The sequence below is a fragment of the Vigna radiata genome, chromosome 4, assembly GCF_000741045.1.
Source record: "Vigna radiata var. radiata cultivar VC1973A chromosome 4, Vradiata_ver6, whole genome shotgun sequence".
In the NCBI taxonomy this organism is placed as follows: domain Eukaryota; kingdom Viridiplantae; phylum Streptophyta; class Magnoliopsida; order Fabales; family Fabaceae; genus Vigna; species Vigna radiata.
The window spans coordinates 14,023,208-14,046,569 of record NC_028354.1 but is presented as its reverse complement, the minus strand read 5'-3'; the positions used below and the strand labels follow the sequence as shown (position 1 = coordinate 14,046,569).

The window sequence follows — 23,362 nt, the reverse complement described above, 5'->3', positions numbered from 1 at the left end:
CACCCACAATCTTTGACCAAGAAACAAAATCTTGATCTTCTTCTTGCTTCGACCACCTTTCTGCCAAGCCTCCACCAAGCCTTGATGATTTATGGAGCTCCCAAGTCTTCAACCTGAACTCTGGATACCAGTTTTGTTGGACTAGCAAAGAAAAATGTGCACCGAGTGATAAAGAAAGGAAACGAAGAAAGGAACAGATAAAAGTCTTTTTACTAAATGTTCTGTTTGATTGAATTAACCTGTAAGTATATGTGTGCTTTATATACAAAACAACATAACAAATAACAAATGTATTGATGTATTAATAACCGCTGTCAAAGTAAACACTGACTTATATTTTTTTAATAAATGAGATAGAGTGTTGTTCTCTTTTAATATTTTTATTCTTTTTATCTCTCTCAATAAAAGGTCTAATTATGCTTTTATTAATAGAAAATTAAGACAAATGTGGCTTTGGATTAATCTTTAATCTTTAATTTAAAAAAGAATTAATCTTTAATATTTCAAAAACAATATTATTTTAAGTTCCAAACACTAAATTTAGTATGGATTAAAATGACTTGAACCCTCAAAATTGTTGTTGAAGTACTAAAATCATATTTTTGTGGGAAAGATATGGCAAACATCATAAGAGTATATAATAGCCTTGAATTTATGCTGATTTTACAACCCACAATAGTATAGAAGAACCATGAACTTACGCAGATTTTACATGCCACAATAGTGTAGAAGAATAAGGAGAAATGCATGTAGGATAAAGTGTAGTAGAGTAGGGAGTTGACGCAGCCAGACAACTAGTATCGAGAATTTAACAAACCACAAATATGGTTCAACCAAAAAACCATTCGAAGCACACTGCCTATTCGTGTACAAATAAACTCATCCATCCATGTTTCGGGTTTTATATATAGTCAACACCAAACACGTTTACCTTTCCTTGGACACTGGTTTATTCAAAACATATAGTAACCCTAAGTTCTCACGACCGATAGAAAGAAATGAAAGGAAAAGGTAGGGTTGGTTGTGATCTGCTAGGGAAAAAGAAAGTAAATAAAACATTTATAAAATAAATTAAACATTATTTGCACCACTTAGGATTATAACACGTTACCTTTAACTCACTACAACAAACTCTCACAATTAAGCCACATTATACTTGTTAAAAAAATACTCATTTCATTAATAAAAGATATTCCAATAACAAACTTAATAATACAAAATAATGTATTAATATCCCAACTCCTACATTATCGATCAAGGATTCAAGAAAAACAAGAGTAAGTCAATACTATATATTAAGGCACAAGGTCACTACCATCTCATGGATCGTAGCTTGATGAACTATTCCTTAATATAGAGGTGAAACAAACAAAAGAAGGAATATTTATAGCTCAAAATAAATATATTGAAGCTCCATTAAAGAAGTTCAAGTTGAATGATTGTAAACATGTCACTACTCCAATAGTGGTAAACGAGAAGCTACAAAAAAAATGATGGAGCACAAGAAGTAGATGCATCACACTACAGGCGTTTTATTGGAAGTCTCATGTATCTCAACCACACGACCATATATTATGTATAATACAAGTCCTTTATCAAGATTCATGTAAAAGCCAGGTCATATTTATTATGGAATAGGAAAAAGAATACTTGAAGAAATGGGTAACTAACTCAAGGATGATAGGCTACACAAATAGTTATTTGACAAGATTAATGGACAACATGATGTGTATGTCAGGAAACGCTTTCTCACTAGGATCAGGTATTTTATCTTGGGCATCAAAGAAGTAAGCAATCGTGGCACAATCAACAACAAAAGTAGAGTATATAGCAACTACTGAAACCACGAGTCAAGCAATATGGTTACAAAGAATATTTAAAGAAATTGGTGAACCGCAAGATGTGTCGAATATTATCTATTGTGATAACAAATTGACAATAGCAATAGCATAAAGTCTAGTCCATCATCAATGAAAAAACCACATAGCCATTAAATATCACTTCATTCGAGATGAAGAGACAATTAAAATAATCTGACTCGAGTATTGTCCAACAGAAGACCAAACTGCAAATAATTTTATGAAAACTTTACAAAGACGACCAAGATTTGAACTATTGCCACCTATATATGTTTATGTTTGGAGTTACTAAATTTGCAACAAGGAAGAATACTACAATGTAATGCAAATTCTAGTAGAATATGGACAATCCTAAGACAAGTTTTTCAAAGTAATACAAATTCTAGAATATTGTAGAAAAGAATGAGATATGAAGAAAAAAAAACCAAGAACATTCTACATAGTTAAAAATCCAGAACATTTCGCAGAAGATTTTCTAGAAAAATCTATAGATCTATAAATACTCATGTACTCTACCATTAGATGTAAGACAATTACAAAAAAAATACTTCTACTAACTACTATTTTCACATTCTACTATTTCCAAATTTTCTCTATCCCATCAAATATTCTTTCCACAATCTCAAAATACTAAAAATGCTGACAATGTCAAAATGATAAATATTACATAAAAATTAAGCTCATAATTTAATCAGAAAAAACATGTTATACATGTCAATTAATGATGCACATATTGTTTTCGAGAATCGAAAGAAAAGTTAAGTGATCTTAGTCAATTTTAAAGTATATGAAACTTGTCCATTATTCTGACGTTGAGTTTCTTGACTTGGAAGGAATTTATGGAATATTCAAAGCGTATGATACTTGAAGAGTATCTTGGGATGTCTGGAGTTCACCACACAAAACCTATTGTTTTGGACAATTTTTTTGGTAGTTTCAAGAAATTGGAATTTGATGCAGCATGCAATAGAACTATTTTAATTCCATCTCATGTACTTCCTTACTTGAAGAACTTAGAAGAATTGAATGTGAAAAATTCCGATGCAATACAAATAATATTCGACATTGACGAGAGTGAGGTCAAGACCAAGGGAGTAGTTTTTGGCTTGAAAAAACTTACTTTAAACAAGTTGTCAAATTTGAAACATGTATGGAAGGAAAATTCCACAGGAATTATCAGCTTTCATAATTTGCCAGAAGTGGTTGTTAATGGTTGTGGAAGTTTGATAACACTGTTCCCTTTATCACTTGCCAAAAATCTTGGGAAGTTGAAGAAACTTGAATTAGAGGAGTGTGAGAAAATGGTAGAAATAGTTGGAAGGGAAGATGAAATTGAACATGGAACGCCAATAATGCTTGAATTCCCTTGTTTATCACGTCTAGGTCTTGAAAAGATGCCACTGTTGAGTTGCTTTTACCCTGGAAAGCATCATCTAGAATGTCCCTTGTTAGATGAGTTATATGTGGCATGTTGTCCTAAGCTGAAGCTATTCACATCAAACTTTGATGATGATAGTAAAAAAGAAGTTTCGGAGGCTCCAACTAACTTGTTACAACAACCTTTGTTCTCGATTGAAAAGGTAATGAAGCATTATAATTTAAACTTGTGTTTCCTTTTCTTTTGATTGATATATTTTCCTCTTGTAATAACACATTCTCTTTTGAATTTATTTGACTTTAATTGCTAGGTTTGTCCTAATCTGATGGGATTAACGTTCAATGAGGAAAACATGAAGCTTATGAGTGATGCACGTTTGCCACAAGACCTTCTTTGTAAATTAAATCTTCTTTATTTCTGCTTTGAGGATGATAACAATGAGAAAGGTATTCTGCCTTTTGATTTCTTTCACAGGGTACCCAATTTAGAAGAACTTTATATAGATAAATGCTTTGGTATAAAAGAGATATTTCCCTCTCAAAAGGTTGAAGTTCACGACAAAGTACTTGTGAGATTTAAAAATTTAGTCTTGATGGAACTAAAAGAGTTAGAATGGGTGGGTTTAGAGCACCCGTGGGTACAACCATACACTGAAAAACTTGAATTGTTAAAGCTGTGCAGTTGCCCTCTAGTAGAAAAATTAGTTTCGTGTGCAGTGTCATTCATCAATCTTAAAGAGTTATACGTGAAGCTCTGTGAAAAGATGGAATATTTATTCACATTTGCAACCCTCAAAAGTTTGGTGAAACTTGAGACTGTAAAAATACAGAAGTGTGAATCAATCAAAGAAATTGTGAAAAAAGACGATGAAGATGATTGTGATGAGATAGTATTTATACGGCTCAGATCAATTGAGCTGAATTCCTTGCCAAAGCTTATAAGCTTTTATTCAGGGAATGCCACTTTGCAATGCTCATATTTGAAAAACGTGATGGTAGCTGAATGTCCCAATATGATAACTTTCTCTCAAGGAATCATTAAAGTGCCAATGTTTTTGGATATTCGAACATCAAAACATTCTGATTTAACATTTCACAGCGATCTTTACACAAAGATCCAAAAGTTATTTCCCAATCAGGTAAGAACTCTTTAATAATATTTTAGTACGTAATAGAATGATGTTATATATCCTAAGTCTTTTCTTCACTCATCATACTTTTAGAATGAAACTCATTGGTGCTTGTCCGTTATTTTGATGCAATCTGTCATTTTGCAATACTGAATGAATTTCAGATATAATAAAGTGTGTGTTTCTAAGTGGCTTAATATAAAAGAGAGAAAAAAACAAAATAGAAAGGAAGGTATAATTGAAATGGAAAGTGTCTTTTTCAATACAATATCAAAACTTTCATAGTAAATTGAGTAAGATCTCATTACAATCTTTGTCCTACGAACAATCTCAGGTTCTTTATAAAATCTTTTAACTTAAAAAAAAACCGGAGTCTTTTATATAAAGTGTTTCCTATCAACTCACTATTTTTCATATATATTCAGGTAATCCATGAGTCATGATGACAGTAATGAGCGTTTGGAGTTCTTCTTCCTCTACCATTTGGTAAGTATATATGTATTTCTGCATTTGGAGTTCTTATTCCTGCATGTCAACCATACTGCAAATTCACTTCCCTTTTAAATCTTAATACAATAAAATTCATTCATTATAAATTTTTGTATCTCGAAACTCTTAAATTCTCTCTTTCTTTTTATTTCAACATCATTTTCTAGTTAAAATTCATTAATTCAAGTCCATATTTTACCCAAAATTAGCAACTTATATGTTTCTCATTTATCTTTGAGACCTTTCTTCCATTGTATATATCTTCAAAAGTCATATTCATTATATTGTTAAATTATTTCTGTCTCAAATATATCATAAATATTCCATTGTTTAACGAGCTTAATTAGAAACGCTTATAAGGAGACAGAGAAAAAATGTGTGCAAAAGGAAGAAAAGGATTATTCTATTATTATTGATTAAAAACAGAGAGCATATAGTTATATAAAGAAGAATATAACTGATAAAACACTTATCAGTTATACAAATAGATTACACTATGTAATACCCCTCAAACTTATTGTGAGATATGGATGATGAAAAATCAAGGGTAGGTCTGTTTTGATATTCAATCTGAGAAATGATATTAATGTTACATTAAGAAAATTTGAAAAATGTAAGTGATAAGTCATGAGGATGGTTTAATACGATAAAAATTAGGATTATTATAAGGTAGAACTCCAAAAAAATAAACACTCAGAGAAAACTCAATTTTTTATTTTATGATAGAATTCATATATAGTTAGTTTGTATTACAATTGTCAATAACTAATATTTAATATCTACTATAATACTTCATTTAATTCTCATTACATGAATGATTATTTCCTATATTTAATTAAAAGATAAAAATTATAATAAAACCCAAATAGCCTTCAAGATCATATCAATGGAAAACCATATAAGTTTATTTCTAATAGTAGCAAAGGAAGATCTTGAAACAGTTTGGCAAAGATGTCGACAACTTCACACATGGCTGAAATGTGAATCAACTGAATGTGATGTTGCTGGATGTGATCACAAACAAGTTGAAGGTCAATTTCAAAATGCTTGAACTTGGAATGCATCAATGGATTTGAAGTTATGAAAACAACAACTAAATTATCATAATAAACCTTTGGTATTCCTCCATTGATGTGAAGTTCAGAAAGAAGAGACTATATTCAGAGTATCTCAGTAAAAACAGCAGTTGCACTTCTGCATTAATATCTTTTGCCTTATATTCAGAATATATCTATCCATTCAGCCTTATAGTGCACCAATTTTTCGCACCAATTTTTATCGATTGTTCTTTCTCTTCTTTGTGTCCTAGACTTTTATTACTAGGATCAGTTCCTCTACCTCTTCGATCTCGTCCTCTCCCATGAGTGTTTTGAGTCTCTTCCTTCATTTGAAGTAGTTGCTCAAGTGGCTCCGCCCTTTTCTTCTTCTTCCACATACGTCTAAAGGGACCCAACAAGCTTTTCAACCGTGAACAATGATAAGTCTTTAGATTCCTCAATTGCACAAACCACATTCTTGAAATCTTTAGTTAACAACATCAAAATCTTCTCCACAACTTAGCTACCAGGTATCGTCTCTCCGCTTTTGCCAAGTTGCTTTGCCACGGTTTCAACCTAAGTTATGTACTTGGCTTCTCCTTCGGCCTCCTTCATCTTCATGGTCTTCAATTCACCCTTGAGCTTTTGAAGTTAGACTTGCTTCACTCAGTCATCCCCTTTATACGCCTTTTGAATCTCATGCTTCTTTTGAAGATTTCACACTTACAATCTTCTCAAAGTTGGACTTGTCAACAACTCGGTACAATATGTACAAGGTATCCTTGTCCTTCACACATACTGCTTTCAACAACTCTTTACTATGAAAATAACTTGATTCACTTCTGTTGTTGTGTTACTCATACAATCAACAAAACAATTTATAGACATACAAATTTTTGAACAAACAAAAATGGCTAACTAACTCATTAACTACCCAGACTCCAACGGCTATATGTTTTGACATCAGTGTTTGGCCCACAAGCTAGCCTCAATAGAGTTTCAAAAATATTTGAAATCGCATAAACCTTTTTCTTAAACTATGCTAAGAAAGTTTTGTTATGTTTATTAAATGATCATTTTTCACTCATTTGTGGGTGCACAGACTTGATTTCATCAATGTGTTGCAAAATTTAAGGAATCACATCAACGATGTTGTTTAAGACGTACAAATGAGCTTGATCAACTTTTTTCCTACTAACACTTTCAATCTTCACTCCTCGAACACCCTTACCTTCACATTTAGATTCATGTCTACTCTCAAGAACTCCTATTGGTTCACAACTTGGCATATAACTTCAGTAAAATTCAATTATTTCTTCTATAATGTACCGCTCTATAATTGAAGCTTTCAGTCGATAGTGATTCTTGACATATCCCTTTAAAATCCTCATGTATCTCCCAACTAGGTACATCTACCTCAAGGAAACTGACCCACATAATTGAATTTCCCTTATTAGATAAACTATCAAATGAACCATGATATTGAAAAATGAGGGTGGAAAATACATTTTCAATTGATACAATAGTCTGATGGCCTCATTTTCCAAATCATCTCACAGGGTTAATAACTTTCTGTCAAATTGCATTAAAAAACATTCTAAAATGTGTTAGAATACCTTTAACAGAAACAGGTAAGATGACACGAACAACTACTAGTAAAAGTTGTTGCATCAACACATAACAATCATGGGACTTTAAGCCAACTAACTTTAAATCTTGCATGGAAACAAGACTATTAATATTTGAAGAGTAACCTTATGGAACCTTCACACTACTTAAATACTTATAAAATATTGTTTTCCTCTTTTAGAAAGAGTGTGACAGACTAGGGTTAGGTAGGTGCATCTTTCAATTGATTGTGGATGTAACTCAAATTAAACGCTCATGTCAGCCAAATCTTGTTGTGCTTTTGCTCCATCTTTTGTCTTTCCTTTTTGTACTGTAAACTCTCGATGACACTATCACATACATTTTTTTCAACGTGCATCATGTCTATACAATGTCATACATCAAGTTTACATCAATAAGGAAGATTAAAGAATATTGATCACCCGGTTGTATACTTGCGCACAATTGTGGGGTCTCAACAAAACTTCATCCTTAGAACGTCCATTAAATGTTTTTTTCATTCTACAGTGAGATTAATTTTGAGGAAGGAATTTTTGATGTCTTATATACCCATTTTTCTGACCATGCTTCAATTGAATATAACTCCAGTTTTCTTCAAAAATGGGACATGCAAGTTGACATGTAACCACTCAGATTTCCAAATGCTAGGAAATCATTGCACGTAAACAAAATGTTTCTTGAGAGTATGAATCAAAATCCTTGACGCCTTCTTCCTACAATATTTTCAAATCATCTATTCATAGCTTTAGGTACACATCAATGTCATTTCCAAGTTGTATAGGACCCGATATCATCATAGACAACACCATATATTTTTTTCTTCATGCACAACAAAGGAGATAGATTACAAATCATCAACAAAATTGGCCATAAACTATGGTTGCTACTATTTTTCCCATAAAGATTTGTGCCATTTGTAGCAAGTCCAAGTATTAAGTTTCTTAGCTTTACACCAAATTTTTTCATCGATGTGCCATTTCAGGTTCTTCGTGTATTCTTTAATGGAAAACAATCATTTTAACCTAGGTATTATAGGCAAGTGCCACACCACTTTATCAGGTAGACCATATTTGTCTTCATCACCATTATTTCCATTAACTTTCTTTTCAAATTGTGGTAAACCACATGTTGAACACGCCTTCAGTGAAGCAAACTTGTCTATGTACAATACACAATCATTGAAACATGCATATATCGTTTGGTATTCCAAACCCATTAGACATAAAATTGTCTTCGCCTCGCAATTACGGATAAATAACATGTTATTTTTTGGAAGCATCCATCCATTCTTTCAAAAACTCCAACAACTCTGAAACTTTTATTGATTCATCCATTCTTTGCTTTTAAACTGAAAAATTTCAAAGTTGTCGACAGTCGAGTAAAGTTAAAGCATCCTGGATATAATTCTTCCTTGAATCGAACTTAAGATAATCATATAAATGAGTTCTTCCAAAGTTTTCTTTACTAAAATCACGTACCTTGTCCTCTAAATGGTCATTGATTCATTCTTCCACATAATTTGTTCCTCGTGACGTTGTAGGCTTGTATGATACTTCTCCATGCCAAGTACAAACTGTATAACTCCTCGTTATACCAAATATTAATAGATGATTATGGATGTTGCCCAAATCTTGACGTATTTGATTAAGACAACGAACACAAGAACGAAAATATGTCTCATTCACAGAGATTGCATCTTCTTAAACTTATTGCAAGAACTCAGAAACCCCATTTTCATACTTTTCACTGATGTGATGTTCATTCTTCTAACTTTGATCCATATTATGTTTGTAACAAGTTCATCAATCTCAATTTTTCAACTCTCACAAGATTAGGCCCTGTTGTAAAAAGTTGACAGAATCACGAACAAAATTTCCTGAGGCGTGTAGAGTCGTTGTCCTTAAGGACTCATCCGCGGTGTGTTGCGCAAGTCCCCCAGGATACAACAGGAACTTCTCAGAATATTTCTGAGGATCTCAAAACTAGCAAGGATCTCTTAAAAGAGTATAGAAACAAACCCAGAATAATTTTAAAGAAAAAGAGAGCTAAAGAATGAAATTCAGAGAAGAGGAGAATGAGAAAGAATGAAATTGGTGTATTTTGGAATGGAGGAAGTGCTCCCTAATTATAGAACTAGGGAAGAATAAAATTAATAAAAGATAATAAAAACAATAAATATTTAAACGTTGAAGCATTTAAATTTTTTGATCTTGCTCTTAAAATGTTACCATGGGCAATTAAAGAAAATATTAACGTTGCTCATTCCAAACGTTGCAATACAACGTTTTTCTTTTTCCCGTTGCCAATACCAACGTTCTAAAACAAGCATTTAATCAACAATTAAATTTTGCAATATTATAATATTAATATAATATAACAATCCCCCAAATATTGCAAAATAAGTTGAAAGAAAAGTCTTTGGGTCTCATAGGATGTAATGCATCAGAGCTGGTATAGCAAGCTATATGCAAAATTGTGATATCCAAAAATTTGGAAAAGGAAAACACCAAAATCACATCAGTGTGATGTAAATCGAAAACCAAAAACTAAAAACTAACGGTGTATATTTGAGGGTGGTGTCACCATGGAAGTTAGGGAGTCGACACCAGTGAGGAAGAAAAGAGAACTCGTCGTTGTTCAAAATAATGTTCATGCATGAAAACAATCTATCAGAATTAAAGAAAATCATATCCAAAGCATCCAAGCAACGTTCATTTGCGTTAAATCAAGCAAAAATTACTTTTGGTGGTGGTCGCACTTGTCGCTACAATAGTTTAAAAGGTTGAGAAGAGAGAGCGCTAAGAAAGAGTGGAAGGGAAATGCTCTCTCACACCGTTTCTTTAATTCGTAAAATACCGTCAGATACTCTATGGAACCGACGTCATATCACATTAGACATCAGACAAGTAGAGGGGCCAAAGTCTAATGGGTATAAAAAATTACTTTTGCATTGCATTTTTTAATGATTTAAACAAAATTAGATGTCGGTCCTTCGGACCCTCTAACATCTAATGTGATATGACATCGGCCAATTGACTCTCCGATATCATAACGATACAATAAATGTTTTTTTCAGAAGATTTTATTTAATTATTTAAAAATAATTAGATGTTGGCTAGTTGATTATTCGACGTCTAATGCATTATGACGTTGGCTCCTTGATTGTCCAATGTCAAACTCTTCAAAAACATTCTTTTCTAGTTAGCTTTTTTAAATTTTTAATAAGAATTAGATGTTAGTCCCCCTTAACAAACATCTAAAGTACATATGACATCGGTTATGTAAAAGGTCTTACATTTAATTGGTCATTTTATTTATAAAAATATCATCAGTCATTTTTTAAGTTAACTTTTTCTTTTACTGACTTTGAAGGTTAGACATTAAAAACCCATTTAACACTAGTGGAGTCACTTATCCATATCCAAGAACTTCATCAATTTGAGTCCCCGAATGGTGGCAAGAACTCGTTGGTGCCAAAGAAGAAATTGTCATCATCAAGTTTTAGAGAAATTGGGATATGAAAAGTAAGAGGAAGAAAATTGGAAGAGGAAGCAGATGAATCAGAGTTGATAGTGGCGGAAGATGACAAACTCATAGAGAAAATTTTTTGCTCTAAATACCATATAAGGAGAAAGAGACAAAAGGGGGCAAAAGGAAGAAAATATTTATTTTATTATTAGTGATTAAAAAGAGAGAGCAGAAGAGTTATATAAAGAAGAATATAACTGACAAAACAATTATCAATTATGCAAACAGATTAACCTATGTAACAATGCTCATAAACCAACCGGATTTTTATAATAACTAGTTTAAAATAAGCAAAAGATAAGTCTGACGAATTTGGTTACATGAAAAGTAAAGTATGGAGACCCGTACGTTTGTTATTCATTTCTCTTAATTGTCTCTCTTATTTAATAAGTGGAGACACATTAAAAGATAAGATCGATCTCTAAATCTCCATACAACAAAAATAATTCTTTTTAAAATACTTAAGATTTCATTTGAATAAATTAGGTAGCCAACTACACATTGATCACTGTAAGTATAAGAAATAATACAGTAAGAGTAATAAGGGGCTGTATGCCCCATCAGAATAGTTGAATATAATTCTCATTTCTTGTCATTGCATGAATTTGATTACTTTATTTGAAACAAATTAGTTAAATTTCTATACATATAATTGTGCTTCTTTTTATTTATTTTTTTTTGTTAGGTTAGCTGTGATTTCCGCATTGCATTCCTTCAGAGACGGAGGGAACAATGATGATACAAGAATCATGAACAAAAGTTTATTCTAAGTCTGTTTTTTTGTTGTTTAAAATGCTTGAAATACAAATAAGGTGGACCTACATCGCCATCTATTGTATGGGATTAAGTTAGTTATATTCTGTATGCATGTTAGTCCTCAACTTAATACTTTGAAGATTGAACTTCGTAACAATGTGATGTCTGCCACACCTTAAAAATGTGTTTGAATTGAGACTTTAAGATCATCCATTATTTACTGCTTTTAGGAATTTAGTCCTTTATTTTTAAGTTATTTTTAAATTTTATATTCTTTGTATATTTTTAAATCTATCAATTTTTGAATCTTTAGAAATGCTTGTTAGAATAAGACTTGTAGGGCTGCAGGAAATCAAAAATGCATGAGCAGAGTGTATGTTGTGTGATATCTCTGTCATGTATTTTGGTAATGCCTTTTGTTTAAGGGAGTAGAATGGACTACCACTCCTTCTTATCAACCATATCGGAATTCTTAAGGGGTGGGCCAATTTACATAAGCTACATACAGCTTTCCAATATCAAGAAAACATCTCAGAAAATTTTTGTGGCATTTTGCACTTTTTCTCTTAATAAAGCTACAATTTGGCAGGGTTTTTGTGGGTTGTTTAGATTCTTTTGGTGCTAAAAACCGTGTGTTCAAAAACAAAAAGAAAAAAGGATAAATATATTTTTGGTGTTTCCTAAATTTACATATTGTTTCGATTTAAGGGATCGAGAATCTGTCTCGTTGCTTAACTTTCCTGTTTTCCTAAGTCTTATCACCAAATAGCTTGTAAATATCCTTAAGTTGTTCGGTCCGATTTTTCTTAGTGATTTCATACTAAAATTGGGTTTTAAAAAGTATTCCTTACCTTTATAAATCTCGTAATAGGCCTCTAATTTAAATCAGACTCATTAATTGCATATATACTTACCTAACATATATTTACAGGTTTAAACTCTCATTTGATCTTCATATTTGCGTGTCAATCTCAATTTGGTTATCGTATTTTTTTTTGTTTCAATCGAATCCTATTACTTGTAAAAATGAGACAATTAAACCCTCTCCGTTAAGTTTTCTCTTACGCGTTAAAAGATGCTAAAATATATTTTTTTTAAAATGATGTGGCATTATGTATTAAATTGAATGGATTATGTGTTAATTACATGTGGAAAAGAAAATATCTTACCATAAAAAATTTCCATTAAAAAAAAATTCTCACCCATTAATTTCGTCTTCTCCACAAAAACCCTAGCCGTCAGCATGCGCCGCCATCATTCTCGCCACCATCGTGCTACACAACCATCAATGGTTAGAGCCAAACCGAATCCAGTGGAGGATCCGAAAACGAACCCGGGTCACCCAAGCATTTCAACTGATCGGACACGTTGAAAACACTGCATAGGGCCCTTCGACAATCTCGCCTCTCTCCGTCACTCACGCCCTCGACTGGCCACCGCGCCGTCGCCGTCACCAGCCACCGCCATCACAACGTCGGCCGCCACAGAAACGCCCCCGAGCACTAAAACGCATCGTCTATCGTCCTCGCAAACGTCACTCAGACCGCCACTCTCAAATTGCGTCACCTCCACCAGTCAATGTCGCTGTTGTCGTCCTACCTACTGCCTTATTTTCTTGACTTGGGCGAGAGCCTTGCTGATTGTGTTGTGAGCGTTGGGTTTGTGTTTTGGTATTGTGTGTGTGTGTTTCATGTTGTGCGTGTATCAAAAGGGCTTGAGTTGTGTGCTTTTTTGTTGTTTTGGGCAAGTTCGGTTAGAGATTAATTAGAGGGGAAGTTGATATGATACGATTTATGTGGTTTCTGTGTGTGGGTTGAGGATGACGGTATTGGTGCGTGAGTTGGGATGGAGGGGTTCATATATGGTGGTGGAAGACGGCGTGGTGATGCTTGCTGGTTTGGGCATTAGGCGTTTGGGGTGGAGGAGAATAGAATAGTGATTGGGACTCTGTTTTTTTCATCTTTCTGCGTTTCAGGGGCTGGTTCAAATTTTGGCTTTGCTTTGGTTGCAGGTCATACAATGATGGTGGAATGGCTATTGGTCTCATCGGGAATGGAGGGGGAAGAGTGATAGTTAAGTGGTGGGCAAAAGAAATGCTATGAAAACAATAGTGGTGGCGTCATGAATGACTCAAAGAGGCTGAGTTAGTTTTTTTTGGTTGTTAACTCTATTGGACATGAATGAAGAGGGAACAGGGCATGGGTTAGTGAGGATAGTGATAGAGAACGAGAAGGAGACGAAGAAAATGAAGAGTCCAAGAATGGTTGCCATGTTATAATTCTTTAATTTAAATAAAAATTCCATGTAATTAAACAATGACATCAGCACAAACACATCATCACAGGTTAAGAGAAAACTTAACGGAGAGGTCTTAATTATCTCATTTTTACAAGTAATAGGACTCGATTGAGACAAAAAAAAAACAATGACCAAATTGAGATTGACACATAAATATAAAAACCAAACGAAGATTTAAACCTATTATTATTATTATTTGATAGACCCTAAAAAGGCTTATGAGCAAAGGATCCAAATACGAGATCCATGTGATATTCTAATTTCCTGAAAATAAGGGAAAGAGAATATTTATATAATATATAATATTATTTGTGATATAAACAAAATCTATTAACAATATCATAACCTATTCCTACTCATAGGTTTAAAAAGCCTGTGTGCGTGTATGGATATACAGATACATGTGTATGCATGTGTCGGTACATGTGAGTGGAAGTGTGAGTGTAGACGTACAAGTGTATGTTTTTACGTCAAAGACAAAAAAACAAAACGATGTGAAATTTATATTTAAAATATTCAAATTTTACACTAATTTATTTAAAAAGAAAGATTTTATATTAATTTGATTTGTTATCACGTCTCTATAATTTTTACATAATTCTTACTTTAAATTTATAACATTAAAACATATGTTTTTAATAGATGCATATTATATACAGTGATTTCATTATCGGTGCGACAAATACAAATTTACGTACTTGTGAATATATGTAAATATCAACCATCCGTTTATTAGAATTAAATTATTAAAATATATTTATTTAAAAATATTAATGATAGAAGAATTAATGGGAGTTGAATGATGTTATAACTTATTTAAGTTTGCTTTTATATTTATTTAAAGGTTGTTATTTAAAAGAAATTAATTTTATTTATATTTATTGTACAGTTAGACAGAATCGATCGGGACAAGACCGATTCTAACTGATCGAGGAAAGCGAGACCGAGAAAGATAACTATTCATGATTAATTATGATATATTATATTTGTTATTGATATCAGGCACAAATATTTACCATTCGATAAAGATTTGTATATATTACACAATATTTAACATTTATGGAAAATTTGTAAATATTAGGCAATATTTAGCATTTAGGAAGATTTGCAGGTTAGATGATAAAAAAAATATTACATTAATGGCTGATTAAGTCTGGTAAAGTCTATAAATATAGGTTTAGTCTGATAAGGCTATAAATGTAGGTTTAAGCATAAGGTAAGCCTTAAGTTCTGAAATAGATTGTGAGCACTTGCAACAGTTAACAAGTGAGTTAAAATGTCTTACTCTTTTATATTGTTTTTCTTTATCTTATCTCTTATACACCACTCTCATTCGCTTTGTTATTATATTATCAACTACTTGATAAGAAAATCTAGCTTTAGGATCGCTCATGGGGTAAACATATTATGTCCTGAGACCCTTCGCATATTGTGTTTTCCATTCAATTGTTGGTACAATTATAAACCTCGTGCTACTTTGTCTATAATAAAATATTAAATTAATTTTTAAACAATATTATAAAAAGTTAAAATCACTATAATTCTATGACATTAAAATCTTAAATAAATATGATACGAAAGAATTATTCTTTTTAAATTATTTTTTATTTTAATTTTTAATTAAAATAAACTTAATTATTATGTTCGCCCCAAATTTATATTAAGATCGTTAATTCATGATATGTTTTCCATGAAACCACTCCGCGTTGAGTATTTTATAATTTAAGGCTACTTAAAATGAGAAAAAAAGGAAATTTTTGATGAATTAATTACTATTTAAATTTAAAATTAAGAAATATATGATTAATGTTATGTGGTGTGTAAAATCCCAAAAAATTTATAACAAAGCTAAGATTCATTCTAGGAATTAACATGAATCATAACAAAGAACAGTAAGAAATAAGCAATTAGATGGAAGAGGAATATGATAATTCATATAGATTTAAAAGTTGTACATCAAGATAGGAGTCTGATTACAATATTCACAAATATACCGATTGGTCAATGTGTTAGTCTGTGACTGAACGATATTATAAAAAGGTCGATATTGAACGGTTTACAAAAGGATAGCTATACAAATACTGAACGGCATTATGAAAAGTAAAACTAACTACACCCTACTGATCAGAAGGTTCTACATTATCTTCAGGTTGGACGGTCTGCAAGGCCTCTTCCAAGGAATCTTCAAAATCGCTGCTCACACCCAAAAGGATGATCATTGCAGTGAAGAGAATAACCGAATGGTTAAGACCGAACGGCACATGGACAAGACAAGAAATAAAGGTAAGCTTATGTAGATTTAATTAATCATTTTCAGTATACATTTAAAACATACACATGAGTCACATACATCAACATTTCAATCATGCTATCATAATTCAAGTATATCAATCAAAAACTGAACAGTAACATCAACATGACCGACCACTTCGACATTGTCCGGACGATATGAACCATGTAGCTCATCTCTCGTTGCACCCGGGTGGACCTGGCTGGGATACTTAACAGACCGTCACCCGAGGTTAGTCCAGTGGAACCACCTCAGTATAGAAATACCCTGAGGCTAAAGGACCTCCTGTCATTCCCACGCATGAGTTACCCTTCTCTACATGTACAGGCGTAATCACGGAATATCAGGATAGAACGAAGCCTGAGTCTGACAACGGTCATACTTTACTAATCAAGTTCCAAATCATGAGTTATTCCTCCTTGGAATACTCTTAAATAATCATAATAACCTTATTCAGAAAACAATAATCCAATAATCATAATAACCTTATTCAGAAAACAATAATCCAAATCATTCTCGTTTCATACCATCCAAATCCAATAATCTTATTCAGAAAACAATTCTTTAATATATAAACAATACTGAAATGGAACGAGATGACTGAACGGTCATATACTAATAGGAAGACTGAATATAAAAGAAGTTCTAACAAGTGACCGAACGGTCAATCAAGAAGGAAACCGAGCACTATTTGAAGACCAAGGATATAACTAACTCATAAGAATGAACGAACGGTTAACAACATAATTAACTTTTGTAAGAAAAATCGAATACCAATTTCAAACTCTAGCCGAATGCTTTTATATATATATATATATATATATATATATATATATATATATATATATATATATATATATATAAACGAGAATTCTCTTCAATAAAGCGATTGTCGGTACAAGACCGAACACTCTTTGAGGAATCAAATGTCAGTGTAAGACCGAACACTCTTCCAAGAACATAATATTAATATAAGACCGATAACTTCAGAAACCAAGGTGCTAGTCTATGATGAAGCACCTCAAGACCGAGCACTCTTAAGACCAAGCACTCTCAAGACGGAACACTCTTCTAAGGAAAGATAATTATCATCAACCGAGTACTCAGTCTATGATCGAGTACTTCCTAAGTCCGAGCACTCGATCTATGACTAAGCACTTTCAATAAACATTATCACTATGAAATTGAATGCTCAGTGTATGACTGAACGCTTATTCAAGAGTAATCATAAGACCGAATACTTCATAAAGTCGAGTACTTTGAGTTATTGAACATTCAGTATAAGACTGAACGTTCTTAAATAGGTGATTAATGTTAACATGAAACTGAATGCTTCATAAGTTAAGTATCAATCTAAGACCGAGCACTTGTATGACTGAACGCTCGGACTGAACGTTCTTAAACATACTATATATACTAAAACCGAGAGGGAAAAACTCCCTTGGCTTATTAAAAAGGACTAGATTTGGCAAAACAGATATCAATGAATATAGGTATTACAAGACCGATCTGTCATCAACTGATTATCTATAGAAGAGAATTCAGTCAAGACCGAACGGTTTCGGAGAGGACCTTCAGCCACAAATTCCAAAATTTCTCTAAATTTAATACGTTTATACTAAGTTCCTAACCCATATCAACCAATTCATGCAACAGCATATAACATTTCACCATACCATTAAAAATCATTAAAACATACAAACATTTAATCATGCATTCAATCATATAAAGGAATCATAATTAAATCTTATAAGCTTCCCTTACCTCTAATTCCAGCTAATTTCTTCTAAATCCTTGAAGACAATACTTCTAAGGCTCCCAAAATCCAAAGTTGTCCAATTAAAAATCTTATCGGTGTAAGTGAAAGAGCTTGGCACTGGGAAGAACTATTCTGAAAGGAGTAAGGTGGTCGGAGGAAAGGAAGTGGTCATCTTAGAGAGAGGGTTGAAGGTTCTGGAAAGAAGGAGGAGAAAATGAGTTTTTCTGAAAGTTGAGCTTGAGGAAGAAGAAGGGTTGCATGCAGAAGTGCACCGGTTTTCGAAATCTAACTTTAAATATGACCTCTGTTAAGACTACTCGGTCCATTCCCTACACGCCACATGTATTTCACTATCTGAAAATTCACATCCCACTCTGCTGCCTCACGGTTCACGATGGCGGAAAATTAAATGCAGTTGTCATTTCTACCTCCCACTTCCATGGGGAAACTCAATGGTCGTGCCACCTGGTTCCCACTAAAGAGTTCTGTACTTCGCGTGCTGCCACTTGGACTCCACTTCCTGCAGAAGCTCATCTTCTCTGCTGCTACGCGGTTCTCAAAGGTGGGGAAATTAAATGCACTGACAGCTGGTCCCCCACTAACCTAGGGAACTCAAAGGGACGTGACACGTGACTTCCGATAAAGTAGGGAATTTAATGGGGTGGGACATGGTGAGTGTGGATTTAAGTAATATACATATTAGATAGAGTGATAATCTTTTATAAAATTTTGAAAATGAATTGCTTAATTAGGGGTGTCATTTTAATCCACCACCCACGGGTCAGCCCCAGCCCCATTAAAAAATAAGTCCCGTTTAAGTGGCCCACTCAACAGGGGACTTTTTGAAAGCCCTCAGCCCTAGAAGCCCCTGATAGAATGGGTTGGGACAGTTAGGGGTGGGTTGAGCCCCCTTTTCTGATCAAACTTATCCTTCTTTCAAGAACACACGCAGATACACTCATTGAAACCTTTGCGATCCAAACCTTCGCGACATTCTTCTTTTTACTTTGCTGAGGAACGATCCAAACCTACACGAACCTCTATCGACAATCTCGCAACGCTCTCCTCTGCTGAGACTTCGCCAAATCTATTCTTAGAACACTCGGTTCCGCCTGCAGATTTCACTTACTTTCGGTAAATCTTCTTTTTCTTTGTTTTATTTTTGTCGAGTTTTGGTTTTCTCACGCCCCTTTTGAGAGGAAGTAATGGATTCAATTCTAGATTTGAATCATGATGTTGGAAGTCGTGGGTTGAGCTTGAATCAATAATTCTGTAGGCTGGAATTTCTGTTAAAGTAGAAAGATAGTTTATTAACCTGTTACATGATCATAGTTCCAGTGAGTTACTAGCTATGTCCAGTGTTTGAAGTACCCGAGGAAGGCTTTATTATTAATTTTTGGTCTGACAAATAAATTTTTTGATTAAGTTGCTTCTACTTGAGATGTTGATTGTTAGATTGAGATTTTTGCTGGCCACAAAAAATTTCATATCAGGTACATATAGAATAATCCAATTTTTGGGTACATATAGAACCAATTTTTGGTTTGCATGTGTCTGAGTAGATTATAAATGTTAGTCATAATCTACTATATTTCGTATGAGTGAGTGACGAAGTAGAATTATGGCAAGAATCATAATTTACTTTGATGTGGGATTTATTATGAATGGATTATGTGAATGGAATACACATCCAAAATTTTGCGCATGATGCAAAAGCCATTGAAACTGCAAGAATGTGTGATGGGTTGCCTATTACATTAGTTTCCATCGAAAGGACATTAAAGAATAAAAGCTCCTTTGTATGGGAGGATGTTTATGAACAAATGAAAAGACAAAGTTACATAGAAGGGAAAGAACCTATTGAGTTTTCTATAAAATTGAGTTATGATCATCTAGAAAATGAACTACTCAAAGTGTATTTTTTACAATGTGCAAGAATGGAAACGATGCTTTGGTTATGGACTTGATGAAGTTTTGTATTGGTTTAGGTTAACACAAGGAGTCTACACAATTAGATAAGCGAGAAACAAAGTAAATATGTTGATAGAAGAGCTAAAAGAATCAAGTTTGCCGTTGGAAAGTTACTCTAGCAACCGCTTTAACATGCACGACATTGTGCGTGATGTTGCTCTTTCAATATCATCAAAAGAAAAGCATGTATTTTTTTATGAAAAATAGCATACTCGATGAGTGGCCTCGCAAAAATCAACTTGAGAAATACACTGCTATTTTTATACACTCTTGTTATATCGTTGATGATCTTCCTGTGAGTATATATTGTCCTAGACTTGAAGTCTTACATATTGACGGTAAATATCAGTTTGTGAAAATACCAGATGACTTTTTCAAAGACATGATTGAACTCAGAGTCTTAATATTGACTGGTTTGAATTTGTCATGTTTACATTCTTCACTTATATGCTTAACAAAATTAAGAATGCTCAATCTAGAGAAGTGCACTCTGGGGTAGAACATATCAATCATTGGAGAGTTAAAGAAACTATGAATTCTTACTCTTTCAAGATCCAACATTGAATGTTTTCCCTTTGAATTTGGCCAGCTTGATAAATTGCAACTTCTTGACTTAAGTAGTTGCTCAAAACTAAGACTGATACCTTCCAATGTATTTTGGAAGAATTTTATATGAGAGACAGCTTGATTCGGCGGACCGAAGAGAATATCCAAAGTCAAAATGGTAGTCTTTGTGAATTGAGTCACGTAAGTCAGTTATGAAACCTAGACTTACACATTCAAAATATTGTCTATGTTCAACAGAACTTGTTTTTTGATGAGTTGGATAGTTACAAGATTATCTTTGGTGAATTCAACATGCTCAGGGAGAATTCAAAATCCCTAACAATTATGAAATGGTGCAACTTTTGGTATTGAACCTAAAAGAAGGTATTGACATCCATTCTGAAATATGGATTAAAATGTTGTTAAAAAATGTTGAATATTTGTGGCTGGGAGAACTCATTAATGTTCATGATGTTTTCTATGAGTTAAATGATGAAGGATTTCTGAAATTGAAACATCTATCCATCGTAAACAATTTTGGCATTCAATATATCATTAATTCAATGGAACAGTTGCACCCTTTATTGGCTTTTCCCAATTTGGAGTCGTTGTATCTTTACAAACTTGATAATTTGGAGAAAATATGTAACAATCAACTTCTTGAGGCCTCTTTCTCCAAATTAAAAATCATCAAGCTCAGATCATGTGGAAAACTGGAAAAATCTTCCCATTTTCCATGGTTGGACACCTCACCAAGCTTGAAACAATTGAAGTGTGTGATTGTGATTCTTTGGAGGATATAATTTCAGTTGAAAGACAAACCCATATTAACAATGGTGACAATATCGAATTCCTTGAGTTACGACTTTTAACATTAAAATCTTTACATGCATTTACTTCTTTGTATAACAATGATAAGATGCCTTGTGCACAATCATTTGAAGACGGAGGGCGAAACATGAACAAAGATACCATCACAGAAGTTGAGCAAGATGGCACCAGTTCTTGTCATTCTCTCTTCAACGAAAAGGTAATGTAAAACATTATCCAAAAACATGTAAAGTGCGTATCCTCTTCAATCCTTTATAATATCTCATTTAATTTGCATAAGTTTTGTTTGTCTAGGACAAATCAATTTGTGAGAATAAAAATTATATTGCTAAGACATTACATGTTCTTACAGGTTTTGATTCCAAAATTGGAATGTTTGGAATTATCCTCGATTAACATCCAAAAGATATGGAGTGACCAATCTCAACATNGTTTTAAAAATTTGCTTACATTAAATGTGAGATTGTGGTAATTTGAAATATTTACTATCCTTCTCCATGGATAAATATTTGATTCCAAAATTGGAATGTTTGGAATTATCCTCGATTAACATCCAAAAGATATGGAGTGACCAATCTCAACATNGTTTTAAAAATTTGCTTACATTAAAAGTGAGAGATTGTGGTAATTTGAAATATTTACTATCCTTCTCCATTGCTAAACATTTGGAGAATCTCCAAGGCCTTTTTGTCTGTGAATGTGAAATGATGGAGGATATATTTTGTCCAGAAGATGTTGAGGTGTGTGGATTCATTTAGTATTGAGTTTGATTCTTACTATTATTTGTTGTTTAATTACATTAATACCTGAGGTCTTCTAATTTCTTATTTAACTACCAATTTCTATTGAAAGGGAATATTGATTGTGTTTTTCCTAAGTTGAAGAAAATGGAGATCATGTGCATGGAGAAACTCAATACCATTTGGCAATCTCATACCGGTCTTCATTCCTTTGGTAACTTAGACTATTTGATAATAAGAGAGTGCCACAGACTTGAAACAATTTTCCCTAGTTTTATGTGGCAAAGATTTCAAAATCTTCAAAGCAATTTTCCCTAGTTTTACGTGGCAAAGATTTCAAAATCTTCAAAGCTTGACCATTACAGATTGCAAGTTAGTAAAAAACATATTTGACTTTGTGAATATTTCACTAACTTGGGATAAAAATGAAACAAACTTGCATATATTATTCTACAAGGGCTACCAAATTTAGTGAGCATATGGAAGGATAACACCAGGGAAATACTAAAACATAATAATCTGCAAAGCATAAAAATTGTTGGGAGTCCAAATTTGAAATATGTTTTCCCACTTTCTGTTACATACGACCTAGAAAATTTGGAATCACTTGAGGTATGGACTTGCAGGCAATGAAAGAGATTGTTGCTTCGGACAAAGATTCAAATGAAAATGTTATCACCTTTAAGTTTCCTCATCTAAAAACTGTATCATTACGTTCATTATTTGAACTAGAGAGTTTCTATGGGAGAACTCATACTTTGGAGTGGCCATCATTGAAGAATTTGTCTATACTAAGATGTGGTAAGCTTGAAGGGATCACCACAAAAATCTCAAACTCACAAGCGAAACCAATTGTGTTGGCTACAGAAAAGGTAGATAATTCAAAACCTTAAGAATACTAAGTCCTTTATTTATTCTAAAAAGGTATTAAATATTTTGATAAAAATATTGTTCCTATACTTAGGTATTGATAACATTTATATTTATATATTTTTTTAGGTGATATACAACTTGGAATATATGGCAATGAGCTACAGAGAAAGTAGAGTGGTTGCAGAACTACATTATTAATGTTCACCAAATGTTCATCAAAGGGAAAACATTCAATGTTGGATCCTGAAA

The 23,362-nt window shown here is 33.0% G+C and overlaps 1 protein-coding gene across 1 annotated transcript in view; it reads left to right on the top strand.

Moving 5' to 3' along the window:
- LOC106758566 overlaps positions 1 to 11,969 on the top strand; it is a 56,466-nt gene extending 44,497 nt beyond the window's left edge. Inside the window, exons 10-13 of the mRNA XM_022779886.1 lie at positions 2,693 to 3,439; positions 3,548 to 4,375; positions 4,792 to 4,852; positions 11,735 to 11,969. Coding sequence (XP_022635607.1) covers positions 2,693 to 3,439; positions 3,548 to 4,375; positions 4,792 to 4,809 — 1,593 coding nt within the window. The 3' untranslated portion in view covers positions 4,810 to 4,852; positions 11,735 to 11,969. The remainder of the gene's footprint in view (positions 1 to 2,692; positions 3,440 to 3,547; positions 4,376 to 4,791; positions 4,853 to 11,734) is intronic.
- The last annotated feature ends 11,393 nt before the right edge of the window (positions 11,970 to 23,362 follow it).